This window comes from Nomascus leucogenys, chromosome 23 (genome assembly GCF_006542625.1).
Source record: "Nomascus leucogenys isolate Asia chromosome 23, Asia_NLE_v1, whole genome shotgun sequence".
Taxonomy (NCBI): Eukaryota; Metazoa; Chordata; class Mammalia; order Primates; family Hylobatidae; genus Nomascus; species Nomascus leucogenys.
Window position 1 is genome coordinate 29,721,352 of NC_044403.1, and position 23,867 is coordinate 29,745,218.

At 50.6% G+C, this 23,867-nt stretch overlaps 1 protein-coding gene across 4 annotated transcripts in view; it reads right to left on the bottom strand.

Annotated features, from left to right (window-relative positions):
* Positions 1–23,867, bottom strand: part of TEAD4 (TEA domain transcription factor 4) — an 83,794-nt gene that overhangs the window by 46,609 nt on the left and 13,318 nt on the right. For all 4 annotated transcript variants that reach the window (XM_030804854.1, XM_030804852.1, XM_030804855.1 and 1 more), the window contains one exon: positions 2,424–2,678. In XM_030804854.1, coding sequence (XP_030660714.1) covers positions 2,424–2,430 — 7 coding nt within the window. In that variant the 5' untranslated portion in view covers positions 2,431–2,678. The remainder of the gene's footprint in view (positions 1–2,423; positions 2,679–23,867) is intronic.

A 23,867-nucleotide genomic window follows, 5' to 3' on the forward strand; every position in this document is an offset into this window, starting at 1 on the left:
AAAAAAAGAAATACAGATGCAAATGGTAGAATAAAAAGATGAGGCCGGACACGGTGGCTCACATCTGTAATCCCAGCACTTTGGGAGGCCGAGGCGGGCGGATCACGAGGTCAGGAGATCGAGACCAACCAGACTAACATGGTGAAACCCCGTCTCTACTAAAAATACAAAAAATTTGCTGGGCATGGTGACGGGTACCTGTAGTCCCAGCTACTCAGGAGGCTGAGGCAGGAGAATGGCGTGAACCCGGGAGGCGGAGCTTGCAGTGAGCCGAGATCTCACCACTGCACTCTGGCCTGGGTGACAGAATGAGACTCCGCCTCCAAAAAATAAATAAATAAAATAAAAGATGAAAGAGTTGAAAGAGTTGGCATCTAGGAAGATCCAGGAAGTTGCACTTGGGAATGAGCAGAAGAGGCCCAAAGGACTTCTGTTTCTGCTTTAAACCTTGTACTACAATTTTATATTTTAAGCTATGCACATAAAATAAATGTAATTGTAAAAAAGAAAAAGATAGGCCAAGTGCAGTGGCTCATGCCTGTAATCTCAACACTTTGGGAGGCCGATGCAGGCCGATCATTTGAAGTTAGGAGTTCGAGACCAGCCTGGCCAACATGGTGAAACCTATCTCTACTGAAAATACAAAAATCAGCTGGGCGTGGTGGCGCACGCCTGTAGACCCAACTACTTGGGAGGCTGAGGCAGAAGAATCACTTTAACCCATGGGGCAGAGGCTGCAGTGAGCCAAGATTGCTCCAGTGCACTCCAGCCTGGGCGACAGAGCAAGACTCTCTCTCAAAAAAAAAAAAAAAAAAGAAAAAGAAAAAGAAAAAAAGGAAAAAACATGCCTGTAATCCAAGCTTACTTGGCAGGCTGAGGTGGGAGAATCGCTTGAACCCGGGAGGCGGAGGTGGCGTTGAGCTGAGATTGCGCCCATTGCACTCCAGCCTGGGCAACAAGAGTGAAATTCCATCTCAAAAAAAAGAGAAAAAGAAAAGAAAAAGGAAAAAATAAGCAACCATCAGAGCAAGAAGTGGTCAGAGCAGGGACAGTCTGGAGGGCCGACCCAGAAGTAAGGGAGACTCTGGGGAAGCCGAGCAAAGCAACAATGGTGGGGGTGGCACCGGTGTTGGGTGTGGGGGAGAAATGAATGGAAACCCGTGGGGGTGGGCAGCTGGTCTGCGGCCACCGTGTTGGAGCCAGCCAGGGGCCCTGTTGTCACTGACTTCAGCCATTTAGAGACCCACTCAGGGCTCCCGCTCCTGCCCCAAGACCACTGTTTTGAGCTAGGGTTCCTGGAGGACTTTCCAACGGGAACAGAAGCCTGATCTGGGCCTTCCAACAGCTATTCAGTTTTTATTCTTGCTTTACTTTTCTTTTTTCTTTTTTTTTTTTTTTTTTTTAGACAGGGCCTCACTCTGGCACCCAGGCAGGAGTGCAACAGTGCAGTCACGGCTCACTGCAGCCTTGACCTCTTGGCCTCAAGCGATCTTTCTGCCTCAGCCTCCCCAGTAGCTGAGACTACAGGCTAGCACCACCACACGTGGGTAATTGTTTTTATTTTTACTAGAGACGGCGCCTCGCTTACTGCCCAGGCTGGTTTCAAACTGCTGGCCTCAAGTGATCCTCCCACCTTGGCCTCCCAAAGTGCTGGAATCACAGGCTTAAGTAAGCCACCATGCCCGGCCCCTGCTTCATTTTTCCAGATGCCCCCTCTTCCATCCAAAAGTCATCGTGGCCCCAAGCCAACTGCTTGGTCCTTCCCATGTGGCACCGGATAGTTTCTGTTGTGTTCTGCAACCCCAGCCAATCACAAAGATCAAGCCGTTTCTGGCGACCCTCTGCTGGGTTGGGGGGGTCTCTTCCTAGGGGAGTGGTCTCCAGCACTCTGCCTCTCCTAGGAGCTCTCCAGGCTGCCTTGCAGAGCAGGTATCTGTGAGCTCACATTCCCCGCACCCCACATGACGGGCTGGGACTAGACCTGTCTAACCCACACCAGGCACACAGAAGATTCGGCATGTGTTTGTTGCATGAATGAGTGAGTGAATGAGGGAAAGAGGGGATGAGTGAGCATCCTTCACAGCCAAGGTGGGCAGCCTGCTGGTCAGGCACCGGCTGGGGTACAGCTTGTGGGGTGCTCCCCACCTGCTCTGGGGGGACGTTCTACCCCACCCAGACTTGCCCTTTCCAAGATTCCCACTCCCACCTCTGCTCGCCGCCAGGGGCCCCACCCTCCACACCCCCTCACAGGCTTCTCCTCAGATGCCCCCATCCCTTGGGAGCCCAGAAGGAAGAAAGCAGTGTCCACCCAACAAAGCCCCAAGTGGTCATCCCCTTCCGTGGCCCGGCAGGAACCCCAAGGGTCTGGTGCCGGCCCCTTGCCTCAGCCTCAGGTACAGGGCTGAACCTGATGGGCTCCTTACCATACATCTTGCCCTCGTCCGACAGGATGATTTTGCGCCTGCCGCAGGGCGGGTAGATGGCCAGAGCCTCCTGGAAACTCTGCTCAATGTCCGGGCTCCACACGCCCTCTGCGTCATTGTCGATGGGCTTGTCCAGTGCCTGACTGCCCCCAGAGACGTTGCTCCCCTCGGGGGAGGTGGGAGAGCTCCACTCGTTGGAGGTAATGGTGCCGGCCTTGCCCTCCAAGGCTCCGCTTGGAGGAGCGCCCGTTGGACCTGTGGGGACAGGAACCACAGCCCGGGTGAGAAGTGGAAGAACTGTGTAGGCCGTGGGATGAAGGCACTCCAGGGAGTGCCAGAGCCCAAATCAGTTGCTCAGGAAGCAAAGCGTGAAGTGAAAGATCTGTGAGAATCAGGCCTGGGGTCTTGAACAGGTCATTTCCCCTCTGGAGAGCTCGTCTTCCCAGCTGTCGAATGAGCACAATGACCTAGGCACTCCCTGATATCAAGGAACCCAGACAAGGGCTGAGAAGTAGGAGACAAGGACGCAGTGCCAGGGATGCACTGACATTAAATCAACCCTGGGCAAGAAGCATGCAAAATCCGGATCCTGTTGGTGGGAATGCAAAATGGTGCAGGCCGGGCGCTGTGGCTCACGCCTGTAATCTCAGCACTCTGGGGGGCTGAGGCAGGCAGATCACTTGAGGTCAGGAACTCAAGACCAGCCTGGCCAACATGGTGAAACCCCGTTTCTACTAAAAGTACAAAAATTAGCCAGGTGTGGTGGCGGGCACCCGTAATCACAGCTACTCAGGAGGCTCAGGCAGGAGAATCACTCGAATCCGGGAAGCGGAGGTTGCAGTGAGCCGAGATCCCGCCACTACACTCCAGCCTGGGTGACAGAGCAAGACCATATGACCCAATATCTGGGTATATACCCAAACAAACTGAAAGCAGGGTCTCAAAGATATATGTGTACACTCATGTTCATGGTAGCATTATTCACGAGAGCCAAAAGGTAGAAGCAAACCAAGTGTCCATCAATGGATGAATGGACGAACAAAATGTGGTCTATACCTACAGTGAAATAGGAGCTTTAAAAGGCAAGGCAACCGGGACACGTGCTGCAGCACAGACAGACCTTTAGGACATTATGCTGAGTTGAAACACGCCAGTTACAAAACAACCCAAACACCGCATGGTCCCACTGACGAGGTATCTAAGCAGTCACAATAGGCCAGGCACAGTGGCTCATGCCTATACTGCCAGCACTTTGGGAGGCCGAGGCAGGAGGATCCCTTGAGCCCAGGAGTTTCAGACCAGTCTAGGCAATATAGGGGGACCCCATCTCTACAAAAAATTAATTAAAAAAAAATTAGCCAGGTGTGCTGGCTTGCACCTATAGTCCCAGCTACTCTGGAGGGTGAGGGGGGAGAATCACTTGAGCCTGGGAAGTCAAGGCTGCAGTGAGCCATGATTGTGCCACTGCACTCCAGCCTGGGTGACAGAGCAAGGCTCTGTCTCAAAATAAATAAATACAATAAAATAAACATAAAGTAGTTGGCAGGGTGCAGCGGCTCACACCTGTAATCCCAGCACTTACGGAGGCTGAGGCAGGAGGATCATTTGAGTCCAGGAGTTAGCAAGATTTCATCTCTACTAAAAATTAAAAAAAAAAATTTTCTTAAGTGGTCAAATAGAAACAGAGAGTAGAATGGTGGTTACCAGGGGCTCGTGGGAGAAAGATACAGAGTTGTGACTTGAGGGGTACAGAGTTTCGGTTTTGTACGATGAAGAAGTTCTGGAGATCTGCTGTGCAGCAATGTGAATATACTTAACACTACCAACCTGTATACTTCAAAAGGGTTGGGATGGCACATTTTGTGGTCTTTTTTAACCACAATGAAAAATTTTTTAAAATGCATATACAATATAATGTAGGTCACTATTCTCCTGTTCCCTTCCCGACTCAGGCTCTTTCTAAAACAAACAGTCTGGGCAGCTCCTCACACACTGGAGCAATGGCACGATCGACTTTCTGCTGCCTCTGGAGGCTCCTGGACACAACCCCACCTTCCCCTAACATGAGACGAATCCAGTGACCTCTTGGCTCCAACCATCCAAGCTGTAAGCTTCCAAACACAGTTCTCAGGACATACCAGCAATCTTAAGGCAGTTTTTGGGTTATGAGTACCAGGTGGGAACCACATACCTCCTACAGCCCTCCCAGAGCCCCCAACTTCTCTCCATCCCAGCCACTGAGTCCACTTGTAAAGGAGGACCTCACCCCATCACACACATTGCCCGTCCCTTCTCCCTCACTATCCTTGAGGAGCAATGCAGTCCAGCAGCCCAAACCCAGGCTGGGGGTCTAAACCCCTGAGTTCCACCACTTCCACCTCGGATCCTCTGAAGTGGGACCTCCCAGAGCATTCCTCGCTTATCATTCCCCTCCACACCGTCAAACCTCTCATCTCCCACCCATGGCCTGTGAGGAGGACAATTTCCTTCACAGAGAGGCACTGTGAGGGAGGCGGTGAGGATCGAGGGAAGGCAGGGGCTAAGTGTGGGAGGCATATCCCAGGAGGAGAGGTCAAAAGGAGCTTGGCAAAGCAGCTGGCACAGACATGCAGTGGGAAAGAGGTTGGAGACACTGACACGTAAAGCAGGAACCGGCCGGCACAGTGGCTCACGCCTGTAATCCCAGCACTTTGGGAGGCCGAGGCAGGTGGGCCACCTGAGGTCAGGAGTTCGAGACCACCCTGGTGAACATGGCGAAACCCCGTCTCTACTAAAAATAAAAAAATTGGCCGGGCATGGTGGCGGGTGCCTGTAATCCCAGCTACTCAGGAGGCTGAGGCCAGAGAATCACTTCAACCTGGGAGGCAGAGGTTGCAGGGGGCCAAGATGGCGCCATTGCACTCCAGCCTGGGCAACAGAGCAAGACTCTGTCTCAAAAAAAAAAAAAAAAAAAAAAAGAGCAGGAACCACCCCTAGGAAACCTAAGCCAGCTCCTTCAGCTTGCTGAAAATGGCACTGAGGCCCAGAGGCCTAAGGACGTGCCCAAGGTCGCGCAGTGAGGCCAAGGTGCAGGCCAAGATCTTGTTCTCAGCCCTTCAGAGTCACTGGCCTTTTTTTAGGTTCGCTAGACAAGGATGTCACGCCTGTCTGGTTCGCCATCTCCTGCTGTGGGCTGATTATATTATAATAAGGTTTTCATCTGATCGAGTTGTCCGTCTGGGGCAGGAGCACCGCCCGCAGTCCGCTTTAGGAATGTCCGGGCTGTTAATAAGTTCATGAGAGTTGTCTGGGCAGGTCGTTATCTACTCTTACCAGAAATTCTGGTCTTGATTCTATCCTGAACATGAAAACATTTTTCCATACTTCCAAAACAAACTTTGTTTTTTTTGTGAGGGGACGGAGTCTTGCTCTTTCACTCAGGCTGGTGGGCAGCGGTGCAATCTCGGCTCACTGTAACCTCCGCCTCCCAAGTTCAAGCAATTCTCTCACCTCAGCCTACTGAGTAGCTGGGATTACAGGCGCACATCACCACACCCAGCTGATTTTTGTATTTTTAGTAGAGACGGGGTTTCGCCACGTTGGCCAGGATGGTCTCAAATTCCTGACCTCAGGTGATCCATCCACCTCGGCCTCCCAAAGTGCTGAAATCACGGGCGTGAGCCATCATGCCCAGCCCAAAACAAACTACTTAAAAGAGTTGTCAACTTTAATTTCTGGCAATATAGTAGATAAGATGATTTTAAAACTCTCACTCTATAAATAAATTTAGAAACTACTGAGCAAAGCTCCCTTAGTAATGAGGAAGCTGGTTTTTTATTTTTCATCACTTTAAATTTTTACTTTTTTTTATTTTTTAGAGACAGGGTCTTGCTCTGTTGCCCAGGCTGAAGTGCACTGGCAAGATCATAGCTTAGTACAGCACTGAACTCATGGGTTCAAGAGATCCTCCTGCCTCAACCTCCTGAGCAGCTGGGACTCTAGTCACGCACCACCATGCCCGGCTAATTATTTATTTATTGTAGAGATTATGTATTTACTGTAGAGGTCTCACTATGTTGCCTAGGCTGGTCTTGCACTTCCAGCCTCAAGCAATTCTCCCTCCTTGGCCTCCCATGGAGTGAGCCACCATGCCCGGCCCCAACTGGGTTTTAATGGCTGCTCAGAGATAAGACCTTAGACCTAAGAGATGCAGAGAAGCTGAAACTGGGAACTATACCTAAATCCTCAGAGAACCAGTAGAACACTGACAAAATATGGCAGCGAAGATTCTCTGGGCCAGGCGAAGCGGCTCATGCCTGTAATCCCAGTACTTTGGGAGGCCGAGGCGGGCAGATCACTTGAGGTCAGCAGTTCAAGACCAGTCTGGCCAACATGGCAAAACCTCATCTCTACTAAAAACACACAAATTAGCTTGGCACGGTGGCACACGCCTGTAATCCCAGCCACTCGGGAAGCTGAAGCAAGAGAATGACTTGAACCTGGGAGGCAGAGGTTGCAGTGAGCTGAGATCACGCCACTGAACTCCAGCCTAGGCAACAGAGACTCCATCTCAAAAAAAAAAAAAAAAAAAAAAAAAAGATTCTCTGTCTTAGCCCAAATTCTAGATATAAAAAAGAATTCTTAAAAACTTGCAGGCCGGGCGCGGTGGCTCACGCTTGTAATCCCAGCACTTTGGGAGGCCGAGGCGGGCGGATCATGAGGTCAGGAGATCGAGACCACGGTGAAACCCCGTCTCTACTAAAAATACAAAAAAATTAGCCGGGCGTGGTGGCGGGCGCCTGTAGTCCCAGCTACTCGGAGAGGCTGAGGCAGGAGAATAGCGTGAACCTGGGAGGCGGAGCTTGCAGTGAGCCGAGATTGCGCCACTGCACTCCAGCCTGGGCGACAGAGCGAGACTCTGTCTCAAAAAAAAAAAAAAAAAAAAAAAAAAAGAATTTGCAACCAACGGCCTATCCTTTAATGGATTTGAAATTTGAATTTTATATCGCTTAGTAACCTCCAGCCAATTCTTAAAAATAAACAGTGGTCCCAGGCTGAAAATCTCTGAAGAGATTATGTTTAAATGATTATTGACCTAAATAAGGAAGGGTAAATATGGGAAAGAACAAGATATTATCAAAAATACAAAGTAGGCTGGAAAAAGAACTACATCAAACATTTTAGTCATTGAAATTAAAAACTCAATGGTTGGGATTAACAAGTTAGATGCAGCTAGATAAAGAAGTAAGAATCTGGAAGACAGAGCTGAGGAAATTACCCAGATGTATTTTTTAAATGACAGTAAAGAGCAAGGAGAACAGAATAAGGCAATTCAACATCAGAATTCCAGAAAAAGAGAACATAGAAAATAAATACAGTAGAGCAACATTTGAAGAGATAACAGCAGGCAATTTTCCAGATGAATAGAAGAGATGACTCCAATAATTCAGGAACCATGCTGAATCCTAACCAGGATAAATTCAAATAAAAGGAACACATCACATAGGGACACTGCAGAATACTCAAAACAGATATCTTAAAAGCATGGAGAGTGAAAAAGGGCAGATTATCTAGAAAGGAAGGACTATTAAACTGATATTGAACTTCTTGGTCTGGTGTGGTGGGTCATGCCTGTAATCCTAGCACTTTGGGAGGCCAAGGCAGGTGGATCTCTTGAGGCCAGGAGTTTGAGACCAGCCTGGGCAACATAGTGAGACCCCCATCTCTACTAAAAAGACAAAAATTAGCTGGGCGTGGTCGTGGGCGCCTGTAATCCCAGCTACTTGGGAGGCTGAGGCATGAGAAACGCTTCAACCCAGGAGGTAAAGGTTGCAGTGAGCCCATATTGCACCATTGCACTCCAGCCTGGGCGACAGAGGGAGATTCTGTCTCAAAAACAATAATAACAAACTGATAGCAAACTTCGTAACAGTAACACTAGAAGACTCAATATAACATCACCAAATTGTTAAAAGAAAATATCTGTTCATCTTGAATTTAAAACCCAAACAAAAAATCAGTCAAGAGTGAAGATTAGGCCGGGCGCGGTGGCTCATGCTTGTAATCCCAGCACTTTGGGAGGCCGAGGTGGGCGGATCACGAGGTCAGGAGATCCAGACCACGGTGAAATCCCGTCTCTACTAAAAATACAAAAAATTAGCCGGGCGTGGTGGCGGGCGCCTGTAGTCCCAGCTACTCGGAGAGGCTGAGGCAGGAGAATAGCGTGAACCCGGGAGGCGGAGCTTGCAGTGAGCCGAGATCGCGCCACTGCACTCCAGCCTGGGCGACAGAGCGAGACTCCGTCTCAAAAAAAAAAGAGTGAAGATTAAATAAAGGCATTTTTAGACAAAAATAGAGAATTTACCAATCGAAGAGCTTCACTGAGAAAAACAGGGCTGGGCATGGTGGCTCATATCTATAATCTCAGCACTTTGGGAGGCTGAGAGGCAGAAGGATTGCTTGAAGCCAGGAGATCCCACAGGGTGGGGGCTCGGTTTCACAGGACTGCCTCCTGACTTCCGATGCCAATCCCATGCCCTGGGTTGTTTTACCTGTGCTTCTGACCCACCAGCTATAGATGGGGTTCCTACAACCCTCTTCTTAGGATCAATTAACCTGCCAGAGTAGCTCACAGAACTCAGAGAAACACTACCCACCTTTACCAGTTTATTCTAAAGGATCTCACAAAGGATAGAGACGCATAGGGCAAGGCACGTGGGAAGGTTCGAGAAGCTTCCATGTTCTCTCCTGGGTACGCCACCCTTCAGGTCCCTCCACGTGTTCAGCTTTCTGGAAGCTCCTCGAACCCAGTCATTCTAGGAGTCTGTGGTGGCTTCATTACATAGGCATGATTGATTAAACCACTGGCCATTGGTGATCAACTTGACCTTCAGCCCCTCTCGCCTCCCTGAGGTTGGAGGGTGTGGCTGAAAGTTCCACCCCTCTAATCCTGCCCTTGGTCTTTCTGGAGTCTGGTCCCATCCTGAAGCTACCTAGGGACTGCAAGTCCTAAATCCACTCATTAGCATACAAAAAGACACATCGTTTTGAAGATTGCAAGGATTTTAGGAGTTGTATGGCAAGAAACTGAATGAAGTCCCAATGTATCTTTTCTTTTTTTTTTTTGAGCTTTTTTTGCCCAGGCTGGAGTGCAGTGGTGCAATATGGGCTCACTGCAACCTCTGCCTCCCAGGTTCAAGCGATTCTCCTGCCTCAGCCTCCCGAGTAGCTGGGATTACAGGCACCCGCCACCTCGTCCGGCTAATTTTTGTATTTGTATTTTTAGTAGGGACGGGGTTTCCCCATGTTGGCCAGGCTGGTCTCGAACTCCTGACCTCTGGTGATCGGCCCGTCTCGACCTCCCAAAGGGCTAGGATTGCAGGTGTGAGCCACAGCACCCAGCCTTTATCATCATTTTAGAGTGTACTCCTTCTACTTATAAAAAAAAAATTACTGTAAAACAGCCTCAGGCAGGCCCTTCGGGAGGCATTCCAGAAAAAGACACTGTTACCCTGGGAGATGATATCTCCATGCGAGTTACTGCCCATAAAGGCTTTCCAGTGGGGCAGGACATGCAGGTGGAAGACAGCGATACTGACGATCCTGACGCTGTGCAGGCCTAATGTGTGCGTTTGTCTCTGTTTTTATTATTATTTTTTATTTTTTTGAGATGGAGTTTTGCTCTTGTTACCCAGGCTAGAATGCAGTGACGCGATCTCAGCTCACTGCAACCTCTGCCTCCCGGGTTCAAGCAATTCTCAGCCTCATCTTCCCAAGGAGCTGGGATTACAGGCGACCATCACCATGCCTGGCTAATTTTTTGTATTTTTTTAGTAGAGACAGGGTTTCACCATGTTGGCCAGGCTGGTCTTGAACTCCTGACCTCGTGATCCGCCCGCCTCGGCCTCCCAAAGTGCTGGGATTACAGGCGTGAGCCACCGCGCCCGGCTGATATGTCTCTGTTTTTAACAACAAAGTTAAAAAGTAAAAAAACAGGCTGGGCGCGGTGGCTCACGCTTGTAATCCCAGCACTTTGGGAGGCCGAGGCGGGCGGATCACGAGGTCAGGAGATCGAGACCACAGTGAAACCCCGTCTCTACTAAAAATACAAAAAAATTAGCCGGGCGTGGTGGCGGGCGCCTGTAGTCCCAGCTACTCGGAGAGGCTGAGGCAGGAGAATGGCGTGAACCCAGGAGGTGGAGCTTGCAGTGAGCCGAGATCGCGCCACTGCACTCCAGCCTGGGTGACAGAGCAAGACTCCGTCTCAAAAAAAAAAAGTAAAAAAACAGCCGAGGCAGGTGGATCACTAGGTCAGGAGATCGAGGCCACCCTGGCCAACATAGAGAAACCCTGTCTCTACTAAAAATACAAAAATTAGCCAGGCATGGTGGTGCGCACCTGTAATCCCAGCTACTCGGGAGGCTGAGGCAGGAGAATCGCTTAAACCCGGGAGGCAGAGGTTGCAGTGAGCCGAGATTGTGGCACTGCATTCCAGCCTGGGGGACAGAGTGAGACTCCGTCTCAAAAAAAAAAAAAAAACAAAAAAAACAAGATTTTGTAAACAGAAGAAGGCTTACAAAATAAAGATATAAATTAAGAAAATATTTTTGTACAGCTGTACAATGTATTTGTGTTTTTGGGTTTTTTTTTTTTTTGAGACAGAGTCTTGCACTGTCACCCAGGCTGGAGTGCAGTGGCGCAATCTCAGCTCACCGCAAGCTCTACCTCCCGGGCTCATGCCATTCTCCTGCCTCAGCCTCCTCAGCAGCTGGGACTACAGGTGCCTGCCACCACGACTGGCTAATTTTTTTGTATTTTTAGTAGAGACGGGGTTTCACCGTGTTAGCCAGGATGGTCTCAATCTCCTGACCTCGTGATCTGCCCGCCTTGGCCTCCCAAAGTGCTGGGATTACAGGCATAAGGTGTTTGCGTTTTAAGTTAAGTGTTATTATAAAAGAATCAAAAAATTAAGAAGTTTATAAAGTAAAAAAGTTACAGAAAGCCAAGTTAATATATTCTTGAAGAAAAAACATTTTAAAAACATTTAGCGTAGCCTAAGCATCTGTTTTTATAAAGTCTACAGTAGTATCAGTAATGTCGTAGTGTACAGTAGTGTACGGTCACGCCTACAGTAGTGCACATTCAGTCACCATTCACTCACTGACTCACCCAGAGCAGCTTCCAGTCCTGCAAGCTCCATTCATGGTGTACCCCATACAGGTGTGCCATTTGTTATCCTTTATGTTTTATTTTCACTATACCTTTTCTATGTTTAGGTATGTTGAGATATACAAATACTAACACTTACAGTTACCATTGTGTTCTAATTGCCTATAGAACTGAGTATAGTCACACGCTGTACAGATTTATAGCCCAGAAGCAATAGGTTGTACCACACAGCCTGGGTGTGTCATAGGTTATAGCATCTAGGTTCGTGTAAGGACGCTCTATTATGGTTGCACAAGGATGAAATCGCCAAGAGACACATTTCTCAGCACGCATCCCCTTCGTGAAGCAGCACATGACTGACTATGCTTTGACTTTTTCCTCTTATTAATATCTCCCACATCTAACTAATGACCGTATCCTGTCTTTCTGTCGCCTAAATGTCTCCTGAATCTACTCTATCTCGCAGCCCTAATCCAAGCTTCCAGCGATGCACATCTGCATGACTGGCGCAACCCCGTTCAGGCTCCATAATCTCTTCACCCCAGCCAGAGTGATTTTTCTAAAATGCAAACCTGATCACATGATTCCGCTACCTAAAAATTCTCAGTGCCTTTTCTTTGCTCTTAAGATAACAGTCCATGGATAAACAGTCCATGATGGGATTTTCTAGCGCTTGCATCTGCTGCTCCCTGCTCTCTAGCCATACCTTCCACCCACAGGCCCCACCCTCTGTCCTTCCTTCTTTGGACCCACCTCCAAGCCCCAAACTCAGCCATCCAAATCACCCCCCAACATGCTAGGCTCCTTCTCCACTCCTGGTGGAAGTGCTGCTACCTGACACTTGCCTTCCATTCCTTGTTCACCTGACCAACGCTTGCTCAGCCTTAAGATCCAGCCACAGGTCACTCCCTCTGGGAAGATGACTCCAACCTTAGCAGACTCCTGCCTTTCCACATCCAGCCCCCATCTCCCAGGAAGGACGGGTCTCCACCACACTTTAGACACCATGGGGACAGGGACAGCTGTCTTCCTCTGTAAGTCCTCAGCACACTGCACAGAGCTGATGAACACAGAATGAACAAACGAAGGGATATTTGTTAAGTGTTATTGTGGAATAATGATTTCTCTGTCGGGACAACAGATTGCTCTGTGCTTAGTTTTGGGAAACAAAAGAAACCTCAGGAAATGTCTGGATTTTGGCATACCAGAAAAAGAGCCTGAATTGTGCATAAATCCCTTTGGGGCTTATTTTGGAGGCTTGTAGAATGGAAGTGTGATGTATGGGAAGCAAGAGCCTGGCTTTGGTTCCAGTTCTACCACTAACTGCACAACCACAGACAAACCACGTCATTTCTCTGGGCCTCATTTTGCTCATCTGTAAAACAAGAAGGATGCCCTCATTGGGATCCAGCGTCATTTCTGTGCTAGCAGTATCTGTGGTTCACACTCCCTCCCCAGATCCCAGAAGTCTCCAGGGGCCTCTAAAAGTACCTTGCAGACTTTCACGTGTGGCTCTGCTCAGAAGGCTGGGGAACTGATCCATCCCGGAGGGCTGTCCCGCAAGAGAGATGACATAGTGAGATGTCATCTAGTGTAGGGCCTGACACAGTCAGTGCTCATAAGAGCTATTTCTTATTGTCTTCGTTATTATTAAGCCATCAACAATGCCAAGTAGAAAGTCTCAAGCCCTAATGCCTAATATTCATAATTAATTAATCATTTCAATACCTGAGGCCTCTTAAGTCCTGGTTGTAGCCTAGATTTTCTTCTGGACCTGACAGTAAGTACAGATGGATGCCCTGAGTCAGGTGGAGGGTGCAGTGGAGGCCAGGATGTCTGGAGATGGAAAGGAGGGCCGCCACCTCCCTTACCCCACCTGACTCCTTCTATGGTCTCTGGGCCCTGCTCCTCCTCAGAATTCCCCTTCCTTCACCAAAGCTGAGCTGGACTGGCCTGGTGAAGTGAGCACCACCAGTCCCTGCAGAAGCTGGGCCTAGGGCAGCCCAGCAGAACACACACCTGGGGAGAACCAAAGACTCCTAATGCCAGACCCTGCCCCACGAGTGGGGTTTTCTGAGGACCTGCACTCCATGTCCCTAGGATTGGGTCTGTCCCAGGAAAAGCAGGGCAGCAGGTCATCCAAGGCCCTGGGCCACAGGATTTGTTACCGAAATGGAGTTGCTCCCAGCCCCACGTGTCCCTGGTGCCCCAGGTTCACAGTCGTCACTGGCGAGCTTCTCCTATCTGCCCGCGGCCCACATCCCGGGACTGGCAGCTGCCTCCCGCCACCAGGCAAACCTCCCAAGCACCGCCCTGCCCTGCGGCTCATGGAATGGGGTAAGCCAGCAACAGCCTCCTCCTCCTTCCCCAAGTGCTCCACAGTGACCCAGGAGGGCCTGCCAGGGGAGAGCCGGAGGCGGGGGACAGATGGCATCGTGGAGCTGGGCCATGCGCTGTGAACAGAAGAGTAAAAATAATCCCAGACTTGGTTCTCAGGGCCCAGCCCAGGAGCCTCGACTTTGCCTCAGCCCCACCCAAAAGCTACAGGGTAGCCCCCAGGGCAACCCCAGAAGACAGCAGGTTGCTCCATCCTAGGGCCCACAGGTGCTAATTACTCAGGAATTTCCAGAAGGATCAGGAATGTATGGGCTTTTATTAAGATCTCCTTAATACTCAGAACAGTAAGCTCCTCCAAAAACACTTTCAGGACAGGAAGGGAATCAGGATGCCAAGTTCCAAATGGAGAGGCCAAGCCTCAGGGAGGGCAAAGGACGTGCCCCAAGAAAAGGCAGAACAGACCCCAGGCCAACCTGACGTCCTCTCCCCAGTCCGATCCATCTCACACTCCCAGAGCCCTCCTTTCAGAGCGTTCCGCAGCCACTGTGATCCCTGAGCCCCTCACAACTCCTCCAGCCTCTAGAGCTGAGACAGAGAATTCAGAAGAAAACACCCTGATTTTGGGGGTCACTGGGCTTCACCTCTCAAAATAAGAAATGAAGAAGTCTCTTCATTTTAAGAGAAATCATCTCTTAAAATGAGACAGGGGAAAGAGGAGCAGCAGACCCCAGCCTTCTTCCAGGCGCATCCCCACTACCCTCCAGCACGCCTGGGCTTCTCACCATCTCCTGAGCAACAAGTCTATTCATACTGCTTCCCTGCTTAGGGTGGGCCTCAGTACTAATTTAATTCCTGCCAACAGTCCATCAACAAACGCTTTATTTAAAGTACCTGTTCTTGGACTAAACTCTAGAGAAAAGGGTCCAGACCCTCCTGTGCCTCAGACTTTCGATGGGGATGGGAGACTAGACAGACATGCAAACAGCTAAGTGCTATGGAGTGGAAGAGGCTTGGGTAGAGGTAGGTACAGGGCACAAGTGGGTGCAGTGAGAGGCCCCCTCCACCCTGAAGGGTTCCCTGAGCCCCAGTTCCCAGAGGCCCCTGAGCTGCTACACTGATGGCCTGAATGTGCCATGCTACTCTGGCCCATCAGTTGTCTGCTGTCTTCCATGCTAACTAAGCTTGGAAACTCAGGAGCTGGGAGACAAAGGGAGGAGGCCAGGGGACCTGGGCGGGAAAGAAGAACCTGTCCTGCTTCTCATACAGTGCAAGCCCCTGTGCACTGGGCAGGCAACCCTGCAGGACGGATACACGCAGCCCAGCACTTGTGGGAGGGCTGGGTGTCAAAGAGGTGCCCAGGACACTGAGGGACACACATTTTACTACTTTAACACTAGGAGGTGCCAGTTTCGAATGCCCACTCTGTGTCAGGCACTGGGCAAAGCACTTGACTACATCTTCCTCAAATCCTGCCGCCATCCCCTTAAGGTAGCTGCACTGCCCCATTTGGCAAGTGAAGATGCCGAGGCTCCTCAAGGTGAAGTGCTGTGTCCCAGCCCAAAGCCAGTAAGAGGCAAGGCTCAGTCTGTGGCTCTGAAGCCCTTCCCCACTGCAAGCTGCCTCTTGCCCATCATGATGCTTTTTTTTTTTTTTTTGAGATGGAGTTTCGCTCTTGACCTCAGATCATCCGCCCGCCTCGCCCTCCCAAACTGCTGGGATTACAGGCGTGAGCCACCACGCCCAGCCATTATGCTTCTTTGACCTATTTTGCTAACTTTTTTTTTTTTTTGAGACGGAGTCTCGCTCTGTCGCCCAGGCTGGACTGCAGTGGCGTGATCCCAGCTCACTGCAAGCTCCGCCTCCTGGGTTCACACCATTCTCCTGCCTCAGCCTCCTCAGTAGCTGGGACTACAGGCACCCGCCACCACACCAGGCTAATTTTTTGTATTTTAGTAGAGACGGGGTTTCACCGTGTTAGCCAGGATGGTCTTGATCTCCTGACCTCGTGATCCGCCTGCCTCGGCCTCCCAAAGTGCTGGGATTACAGGCGTGAGCCACCGTGCCCGGACCGTTTTGTTTTTTTTTTTTTTCTTTTTTTTGAGACAGAGAGTCTCGCTCTGTCGCCCAGGCTGGAGTGCAGTGGCGCGATCTCTGCTCACTGCAAGCTCCGCCTCCCGGGTTCACGCCATTCTCCTGCCTCAGCCTCAGCCTCTCCGAGTAGCTGGGACTACAGGCGCCCGCCACCATGCCCGGCTAATTTTTGTTTTTGTATTTTTATTAGAGACGGGGTTTCACTGTGTTAGCCAGGATGGTCTCCATCTCCTGACCTCGTGATCCGCCCGCCTAGGCCTCCCAAAGTGCTGGAATTACAGGCGTGAGCCACCGCGCCCGGCCCGTTTTTTTTTTTAATTGAGACAGTCTTGCTCTGTCACCCAGGCTGCAGTACAGTGGAGCAATATGGGCTCACTGCAACCTCCGCTTCCTAGGTTCAAGAGATTCTCCTGCCTCAGCCTCCTGAGTAGCTGGAATTACAGGTGTGCACCACCATGCCCGGCTAATTTTTGTATTTTTAGTAGAGGTGGGGTTTCATCATGTTGGCCAGACTGGTCTCGAGCTCCTGTCCTCAAGTGATCCGCCCGCCTCGGCCTCCCAAAGTGCTGGGATTACAGGCGTGAGCCACCACATCCGGCCTATTTTGCAGACACTTCTGTTGGCAATAGGTAGGGGGATGATCTGACTCTGCAGCATGAGGGACGCAAGTTAGATGTGCAGAGTTGGAGGGAGGGGTAGCCTGGATTGGCAGGCTAAGGGGAGCTAGAGAAGTTTATCTCTGCAGACACAAAGACCTCTTGGTCTCTTTCGTTGCATGGACCCCACTGTTCCCACAGCCTCCAGTGAAGGTCCCAGCGGAGAGAGGCAGGGTTCCCAGGGTTTGTGTGAGGAAAGAATCGCAGGGAGAAAACTGCCCTCCAATGTACAAGTGAGGAGACTAAAGCCCTGAGAGGTGAAGTGACTTGCCAAAGACCGCAAAACCTGTTAAAACTGAGACTAGAACTACATCTCAGGCCTGCACTTTTCTGCCACACAATTCCAACCTCCATGACCATCACTGGATGCCTCTCAATGAACACAGGAGAGGGCTTGTTCCTAGGGAGGAGAGGAACAGGCTCCCCTGCCAGAAAGATCTCTCCCTGCTGATTCTCATGCCTAACACCTCAGCACGGGTACTTCAGTCCTGTGCCCTTCACTCACTCACTGTTCACTGGGCATGTACCATATGACACGCATTGGGCGCTGCTGTGGTATGAATGTGCCCCTCAAAGTTCGTGGGTTAAAAACTTAATCCCCGGCTGGGCGCGGTGGCTCACGCTTGTAATCCGAGCACTTTGGGAGGCTGAGGCGGGCGGATCACGAGGTCAGGAGATCGAGACCACAGTGAAACCCCGTCTCTACTAAAAATACAAAAAATTAGCCAGGCGTGGTGGCGGGCGCCTGTAGTCCCAGCTACTCGGAGAGGCTGAGGCAGGAGAATGGCGTGAACCCGGGAGGCAGAGCTTGCAGTGAGCCGAGATCGCGCCACTGCACTCCAGCCTGGGCGACAGAGCGAGACTCCGTCTCAAGAAAAAAAAAACAAAAAAAAAAAACAAAAAAAAAACTTAATCCCCAACACAAGAATGTTGGGAGATGGAGCCTTTAAGATGTGACTGGGCCTTCCTGAATGGATTGATGCTGTCATCTCAGGAGGGAAGGAGGGAGAGTCATCTATGAAGATGCAAGTACAGTCAGTCCTCATTAATCACAGAATAGTCACAGATTTTGTATTTGCAAGTTTGCCAACTTGCTAAAATTTCTAACCCCCAAATCACTACTCCCAGCACTTTCACAGTCATTCGCGGACACAGAGTGCACTGAGCAGCCACAAATTCTCACTGACTGACGCGCACGCTCCCAGGTGAGGTCGGCAACGCCGCGCTTTGTCTACCTGGGTCAGCTCTCCTGCAAGTGTCTTGTTCTGGGTCTATTTAGTGCTATGACTTCTGCACTTTTTGCAGGTGGTTTTACTGCTTCAAGTGGCCCCAAGCATAGTGCAGAAGTGCTGTCTACTGTTCCTAAGCAAAGAATGTCAAAAGGCACCAGGATAGTCAAAAGGGGAAGCAGCCCAAATGTCCATCAATAGAGGAATGGATAAACAAAATGTGGTGCATCCACGTAATGCAGGATGATTCAGCCTTAAAAAGGAATGAGACGGGGCACGGTGGCTCATGCCTGTAATCCCAGCACTTTGGGAGGCTGAGGCAGGCAGATCACCTGAGGTCAGGAGCTCAAGACCATCTTGGCCAACAAGGTGAAACCCTGTCTCTACTAAAAATACAAAAATTAGCCGGGCATGGTGGCAGGCGCCTGTAATCCCAGCTACTTGGGAGGTTGAGGCACAAGAATCGCTTGAACCGGGGAGGCAGAGGTTGCAGTGAGCTGAGATCACACTACTGCACTCCAGATTGGGCAACAGAGTGAGATCCATCTCCAAAACAAACAAACAAAAAGGAATGAAATTCTGACATAGGCCACAACATGGATGAACCTTAAGGACATTGCACTAAGTGAAACAAGTCAGTCACGAAAGGACAAATCTCAAGTGATTTCACTTCCATGAAGTACCGAGAATATGCAAATTCATAGAGACAGCCGAAGAGAGATTATCAGGGGTTGGGGATGGGAGAATGGGGAGTTTCATTCATAACATTAACAATCATTGTCAGGCGCAGTGGCTCATGCCTGTAATCCCAGCACTCTGGGCGGCCGAGGCAGGTGGATCACCTGAGGTCAGGAGTTTGAGACCAGCCTGGCCAACACGGTGAAACCTGTCTCTACTAATACAAAAATTAGCCAGAGGTGGTGGCGCAGGCCTATAGTCCCAGCTACTTAGGATGCTGAGGCGCAAGAATCACTTGAACCCTGGAGGCAGCGAGCCAAGATCGCACCACTGCACTCCAGCCTGGGCAATAAAGTGAGACTCCCTCTCAAAAAAAAAAAAAAAAAAAAAAAAACAAAAAAACACCAAAAGACCAAAAAAACAGGCAGTTACTGTTTAATGGGTACAGTGTTTCAGTTTCGAAAGATGAAAAAGTTCTGGAGATGGAAGCAGGAGACTGCAGCACAACTGTGAGTGTCCTTAATGACACTGAACTGCACACTTAGAGTTCAAATGGCAAATTTTATGTTACATATATTTCACCAAAAAAATTGTTTAAAGCGCACCAGGAGATAGAAGACAAAAAGAAGAGGGCATAGAAGGAAAAGAGGGACTGCAGGGGACCTGGGTCCAAAATACAGGAGCAAAGGAAAGGGCCTGGTTATAGCTAGAAAAGAGAAGGCCAGGAGAGTCCCCAGGTCACAGGCAGGTGAGTCCCTAGGGATGGAAGGAAGGGGATTGGTGGAGAAGGAAAGAACCCAGCAGAGAAATGGATTGCGCTGGGCTGGGCTGGGCCAGGCTGTGTACTCAGTTAGAAACAAACAGATCCCACTGTGATTTTGGAAGGGCCAGGGCCTGCTGAAGGCCAGAAAAGGGCCCTTCTCAGACAACAAGACCAAGAAAACCTAGGTGTCCCGGGGCCTGAGCTCCCACTGCTGGAGTCCCTTCCTCTTGCTGAGCAGTGCCCCTTCCTCTCCTGAAATGCAACAGGTTCTCGGGGAAAGGCCACATGAAGTCCTGGACACGTTAAAGATGCCTCCGAGTCCTGTGACCTGAGTTAAACCTGCCTCTCACCAGCTACGTTGCACAGCTGTTCAGCAACTTACTGAACCTCCCCAAAGCTTCTGTTTCATCACCTGTCAAATGGGGATGAGCACTCTTGCCTGCAGAGCCACTGAGGATTGAGAAAAGCAAGTAAAGCCCCTCCAAGGCAATGCACGGCAGCACCATGCCGGCCATCCTTTGGTGTGAGGCCTTCATCATGCCTGGCTTCAGGACAGGACAGGAACGGGGAGCAGGTGAGAGAAGGGGAGGCCCCACAATCCTTCCCAGGCTAAGGAGATGCTGGAACACAAGTCAGAGAGCTGGAGCCCTTGGGCAATGCCTGGTCAAAAGAGAGAGGAAAAAGAAGGGAAGGGAGAAAGGGAGAGAGAGCAGGAAGGGGAGAAAGAGAGAGAGAGAGAGAGCGAGAGAGAGAGGCGCCATGGGGCAGAGATTTAGCGTTTGGGCTCTGGACTCAGACGCCTGAGCTCAGATCCTGGCCCAGCCTCACAAGGACCTGGGAGTTCTGAGCAAGCTACTCTAATCCTCAGCGTCCTCCCAACCACTGAAGAGGCACCAGTGCAATCTCAATCTCCCCAAATAACGGCCGTGAAGATTGAACTCCATCATGTCCATCAGACAGGAGCACAGAGCCCGGCCCACAGAGGGGCTCCTCGCACATTCACGGTCCTTGCCCTGTAGTCATCAGGAGGGATGATGGAGGGCTGGACTGAGAGGAAGGAGCAGGAGGCCTGCAGGCTAGCAAGGTGGGAGGTAAATTCAGTAGGTGGAGATGGCCTGGGATGCAGGCCAGCTGGGAAGAGTCCCCAGTGGGAGGGGCAGCTCGGAGAGCAACGGAGGGAGATAAGATTCCTAAATGCTGCAGGCCCCAGCCCAGGCCCAACCCAAGCAGTCTCTTCCCACCCAGCCCCCAGGCCCAGGCGGCAGTGGGGTGGTGAGTACTTGCCTGGACCCAGCATCCCATCTCCTCAGCTCTCAGGGAGGTAGAAGCTGGGAACCCCGCCCCCAACCCCTTCCGCATCAGGGGCGTAGGTGTCTGCAGGCCCCACCCAACACAGGCAGGAAGTGGGTCAAGGCAAGTGGTGAACAGAGCCCTTGCCCCTGGCCTCCCCTCAGCCTCTGGACAAAGCTGTGATGAAACAGGTTTAGTTCCGGAGCAGCACCCGGCCCAGAGGCCCCTCGAAACAGGTACCCAGAGGAAGGCAAATTAGCCTCCAAGCGCAGCTTTGCCACGGATTCGTGGTGCCTCTTGCGCCAGTCACTTCCCCTCTCTGGGCCTCAGTGCCTCCATTTGCAAAAACAAAAAGTGGCAGGGTGTAATACTATTCAGAAAAAAAATAAAATAAAATAAATTAGCTGACCAGGCGTGGAGGTTCACGCCTGTAATCCCAGCACTTTGGGAGGCTGAGGTGGGCAGATCATCTGAGGTCAGGAATTTAAGACCAGCCTGGCATCTTGGTGAAACACAAAATGGTGTGTCTACTAAAAATATAAAAATTAGCCGGGCATGGTGGCACGTGCCTGTAATCCCAGCTACTCGGGAGGCTGAGGCAGGAGAATCACTTGAACCCAGGAGGCAGAAGTTGCAGTGAGCAGAGATCGCACCATTGCACTCCAGCCTGGGTGACAGAGCGAGACTTTGTCTCAAAAAAAAGAAATGAGCTATGAAAACACATGGAGGAAACTCAAATGCGTATTACTTAGTGAGAGAAGCCAGTCTGAAAAGGCCACGTAGTGTATGATTCCAACCATATGACATTCTAGAAAAGGCAAAACTACAGAGACAGTCAAAAGATCAATGGTTGCCAGAAGTGGGAAGGAGGGATGAATAAACGGAACCTGGAGGATGTGGGGAACAGTGACGCTCTTCTGCATGACACTGTAATGGTGGGTACACATTATTACCCATGTGCCAAAACCCAGAGTGGACAACACCAACAGGGGACCCTAATGTGAACTATGGACTCTAATAATGTGCTGGCCGGGCGCAGTGGCTCACGTCTGTTATCCCAGCACTTTGGGAGGCTGAGGCGGGCGGATCACCTGACGTCGGGAGTTCAAGACCAGCCTGACCAACGTGGGGAAACCCTGTCTCTACTAAAAATACAGAATTAACTGGGTGTGGTGGTGCATACCTATAATCCCAGCTATTTGAGAGGCTGAGGCAGGAAAATTGCTTGAACCCGGGAGGCAGGGATTGTGGTGAGCTGAGATCGCTCCATTGCACCGCAGCCTGGGCAACAAAAGCGAGACTCTGTCTCTAATAATAATAATGTGCCGATATTGGCTCATTAATTGCAACAAATGTACATCAACTGCAACAAATGCAAGATGTTAAGACTAGGAGAAACTGACTGGGGGTGGGCTAAGAATGTATCTACGGGAACTCTGTACTTTCTGCTCAAGTTTTCTGTAAACCCCAAACTACTCAAAATTAGTCTTTTTTTTTTTTTTAAGGTTGAGAGTAAGACTTTTTCTCCTCAGGGCCTTTCTTCAGGGTTCTAGAATAATGCAAAAGTTGCCATGACAGGGATACTAAGAAATAAATAAATACAAAATTTAAAAAGTAAAATAAAGCAAAAGTTACGAAAATACAGTACTTTGGAGGCAAAAGTGCTGAACCAAACCAGTTGGCTTCACTTTAAGTAGGCGTGTCCTAGGAAAATGCAGATCTGAAAATATTAATAGATTTAGTCCGGCAGTAACTAACAGAAGCACTTGCCCTGGAATCCCATCAAAGCCAGCACACTTGTTTCCTCAGCCTCGGGGTGGGTTTGCCCTCAATCAGCTGCTGTCTCAAAGACAGGCAGGCTGGCCGGGCGTGGTGGCTCACGCCTGTAATCCCAGCACTTTGGGAGGCTGAGGCGGGCGGATCACTAGGTCAGGAGATCGAGACCATCCTGGCTAACACAGTGAAACCCCGTCTCTACTAAAAATACAAAAAATTAGCCGGGCGTGGCGGCAGGCGCCTGTAGTCCCAGCTACTTGGGAGGCTGAGGCAGGAGAATGGTTTGAACCCGGGAGGCGGAGCTTGCAGTGAGCTGAGATTGCGCCACTGCACTCCAGCCTGGGCGACAGAGTGAGACTCCGTCTCAAAAAAAAAAAAAAAAAAAAAAAAAAAAAAAAAAGACTGGGAGAAGGAGGAGCCAGGCAGAAGAGGGAGTCTCCACACCAGGGAACGCCTTCCAGGACCCAGAGCCTCAGGGAGCCACAGGACGTCCCGGAGGCAGTGGGGGCACTAGGAGCTCCAGGAGAGTAGGGCTCTCCGGCTCTGCCCTACTCTCCAGCCCTACACCCTAAGCACCTCCGGAAAAGCATCTGCACCCCCAGGGGGAAGAATGAAGACTTGAGCATCTGGACTGGGCCATGGCTCTGAGGACATAGGAGTAGGCGGGGTTAGAATGAGCTTGGACAAGAGGTGGGAGGCGGCATCCATCCTGGCCTTGGTCATTTTTCACAGAAGTCTTCCGTCCCAGAGCCACCCTGCCTGGTCAGGGATAGGAAGGAAGATTATGATGTTTCAGACATTCCGTTAATAGCTCAAAGCTGGCCAGGAACGGTGGTTCACACCTGTAATCCCAGCACTTTGGGAGGCCGAGGCAGGTGGATCACCTGAGGTCAAGAGTTCGAGACCAACCTGGCCAACATGGCGAGACCCCCCCCCATCTCTACTAAAAATACAAAAATTAGCCAGGGGTGGTGGCTCAAGCCTGTAATTCCAGCTACTCGGGAGGCTAAGGCACCTTGAAAACCTGGGAGGCAGAGGCTGCAGTGAGCCAAGATCGTGACACTACACTCCAGTCTGGGCGACAGGGTGAGACTCTGTCTCAGAAAAAAGAAAAAAAGAAAACAAAATAGCTGAAAGCCTTCACTCAGACCCTAGGCTGAGGTTACCATCCCAGAGGACCCATCCTGACCCAGAAAACTCGCCCCCACTGATTCCGTCTTGCACTAGCCAGCCACACACCCAGTACCTTACTCCTGCAGGCCTGCCAGTTACCGCGCCTCCCATTCCAGAAGGCATGGTCATGCAGTTTGGAAACAAGGCCATGGAAGTGGATGAAATGCAGGCTGGACATGAACATTTGTTTTTCTGGATGGGGCCAGCCCGGCCTGACCCAGCAGGCCATCAGCAGCAGACCAGGTGCAGCCCGCCAGGCAGGAAGGATGCCTGGCAAACCAAAATTCCCACCTGTGCCTCTCAT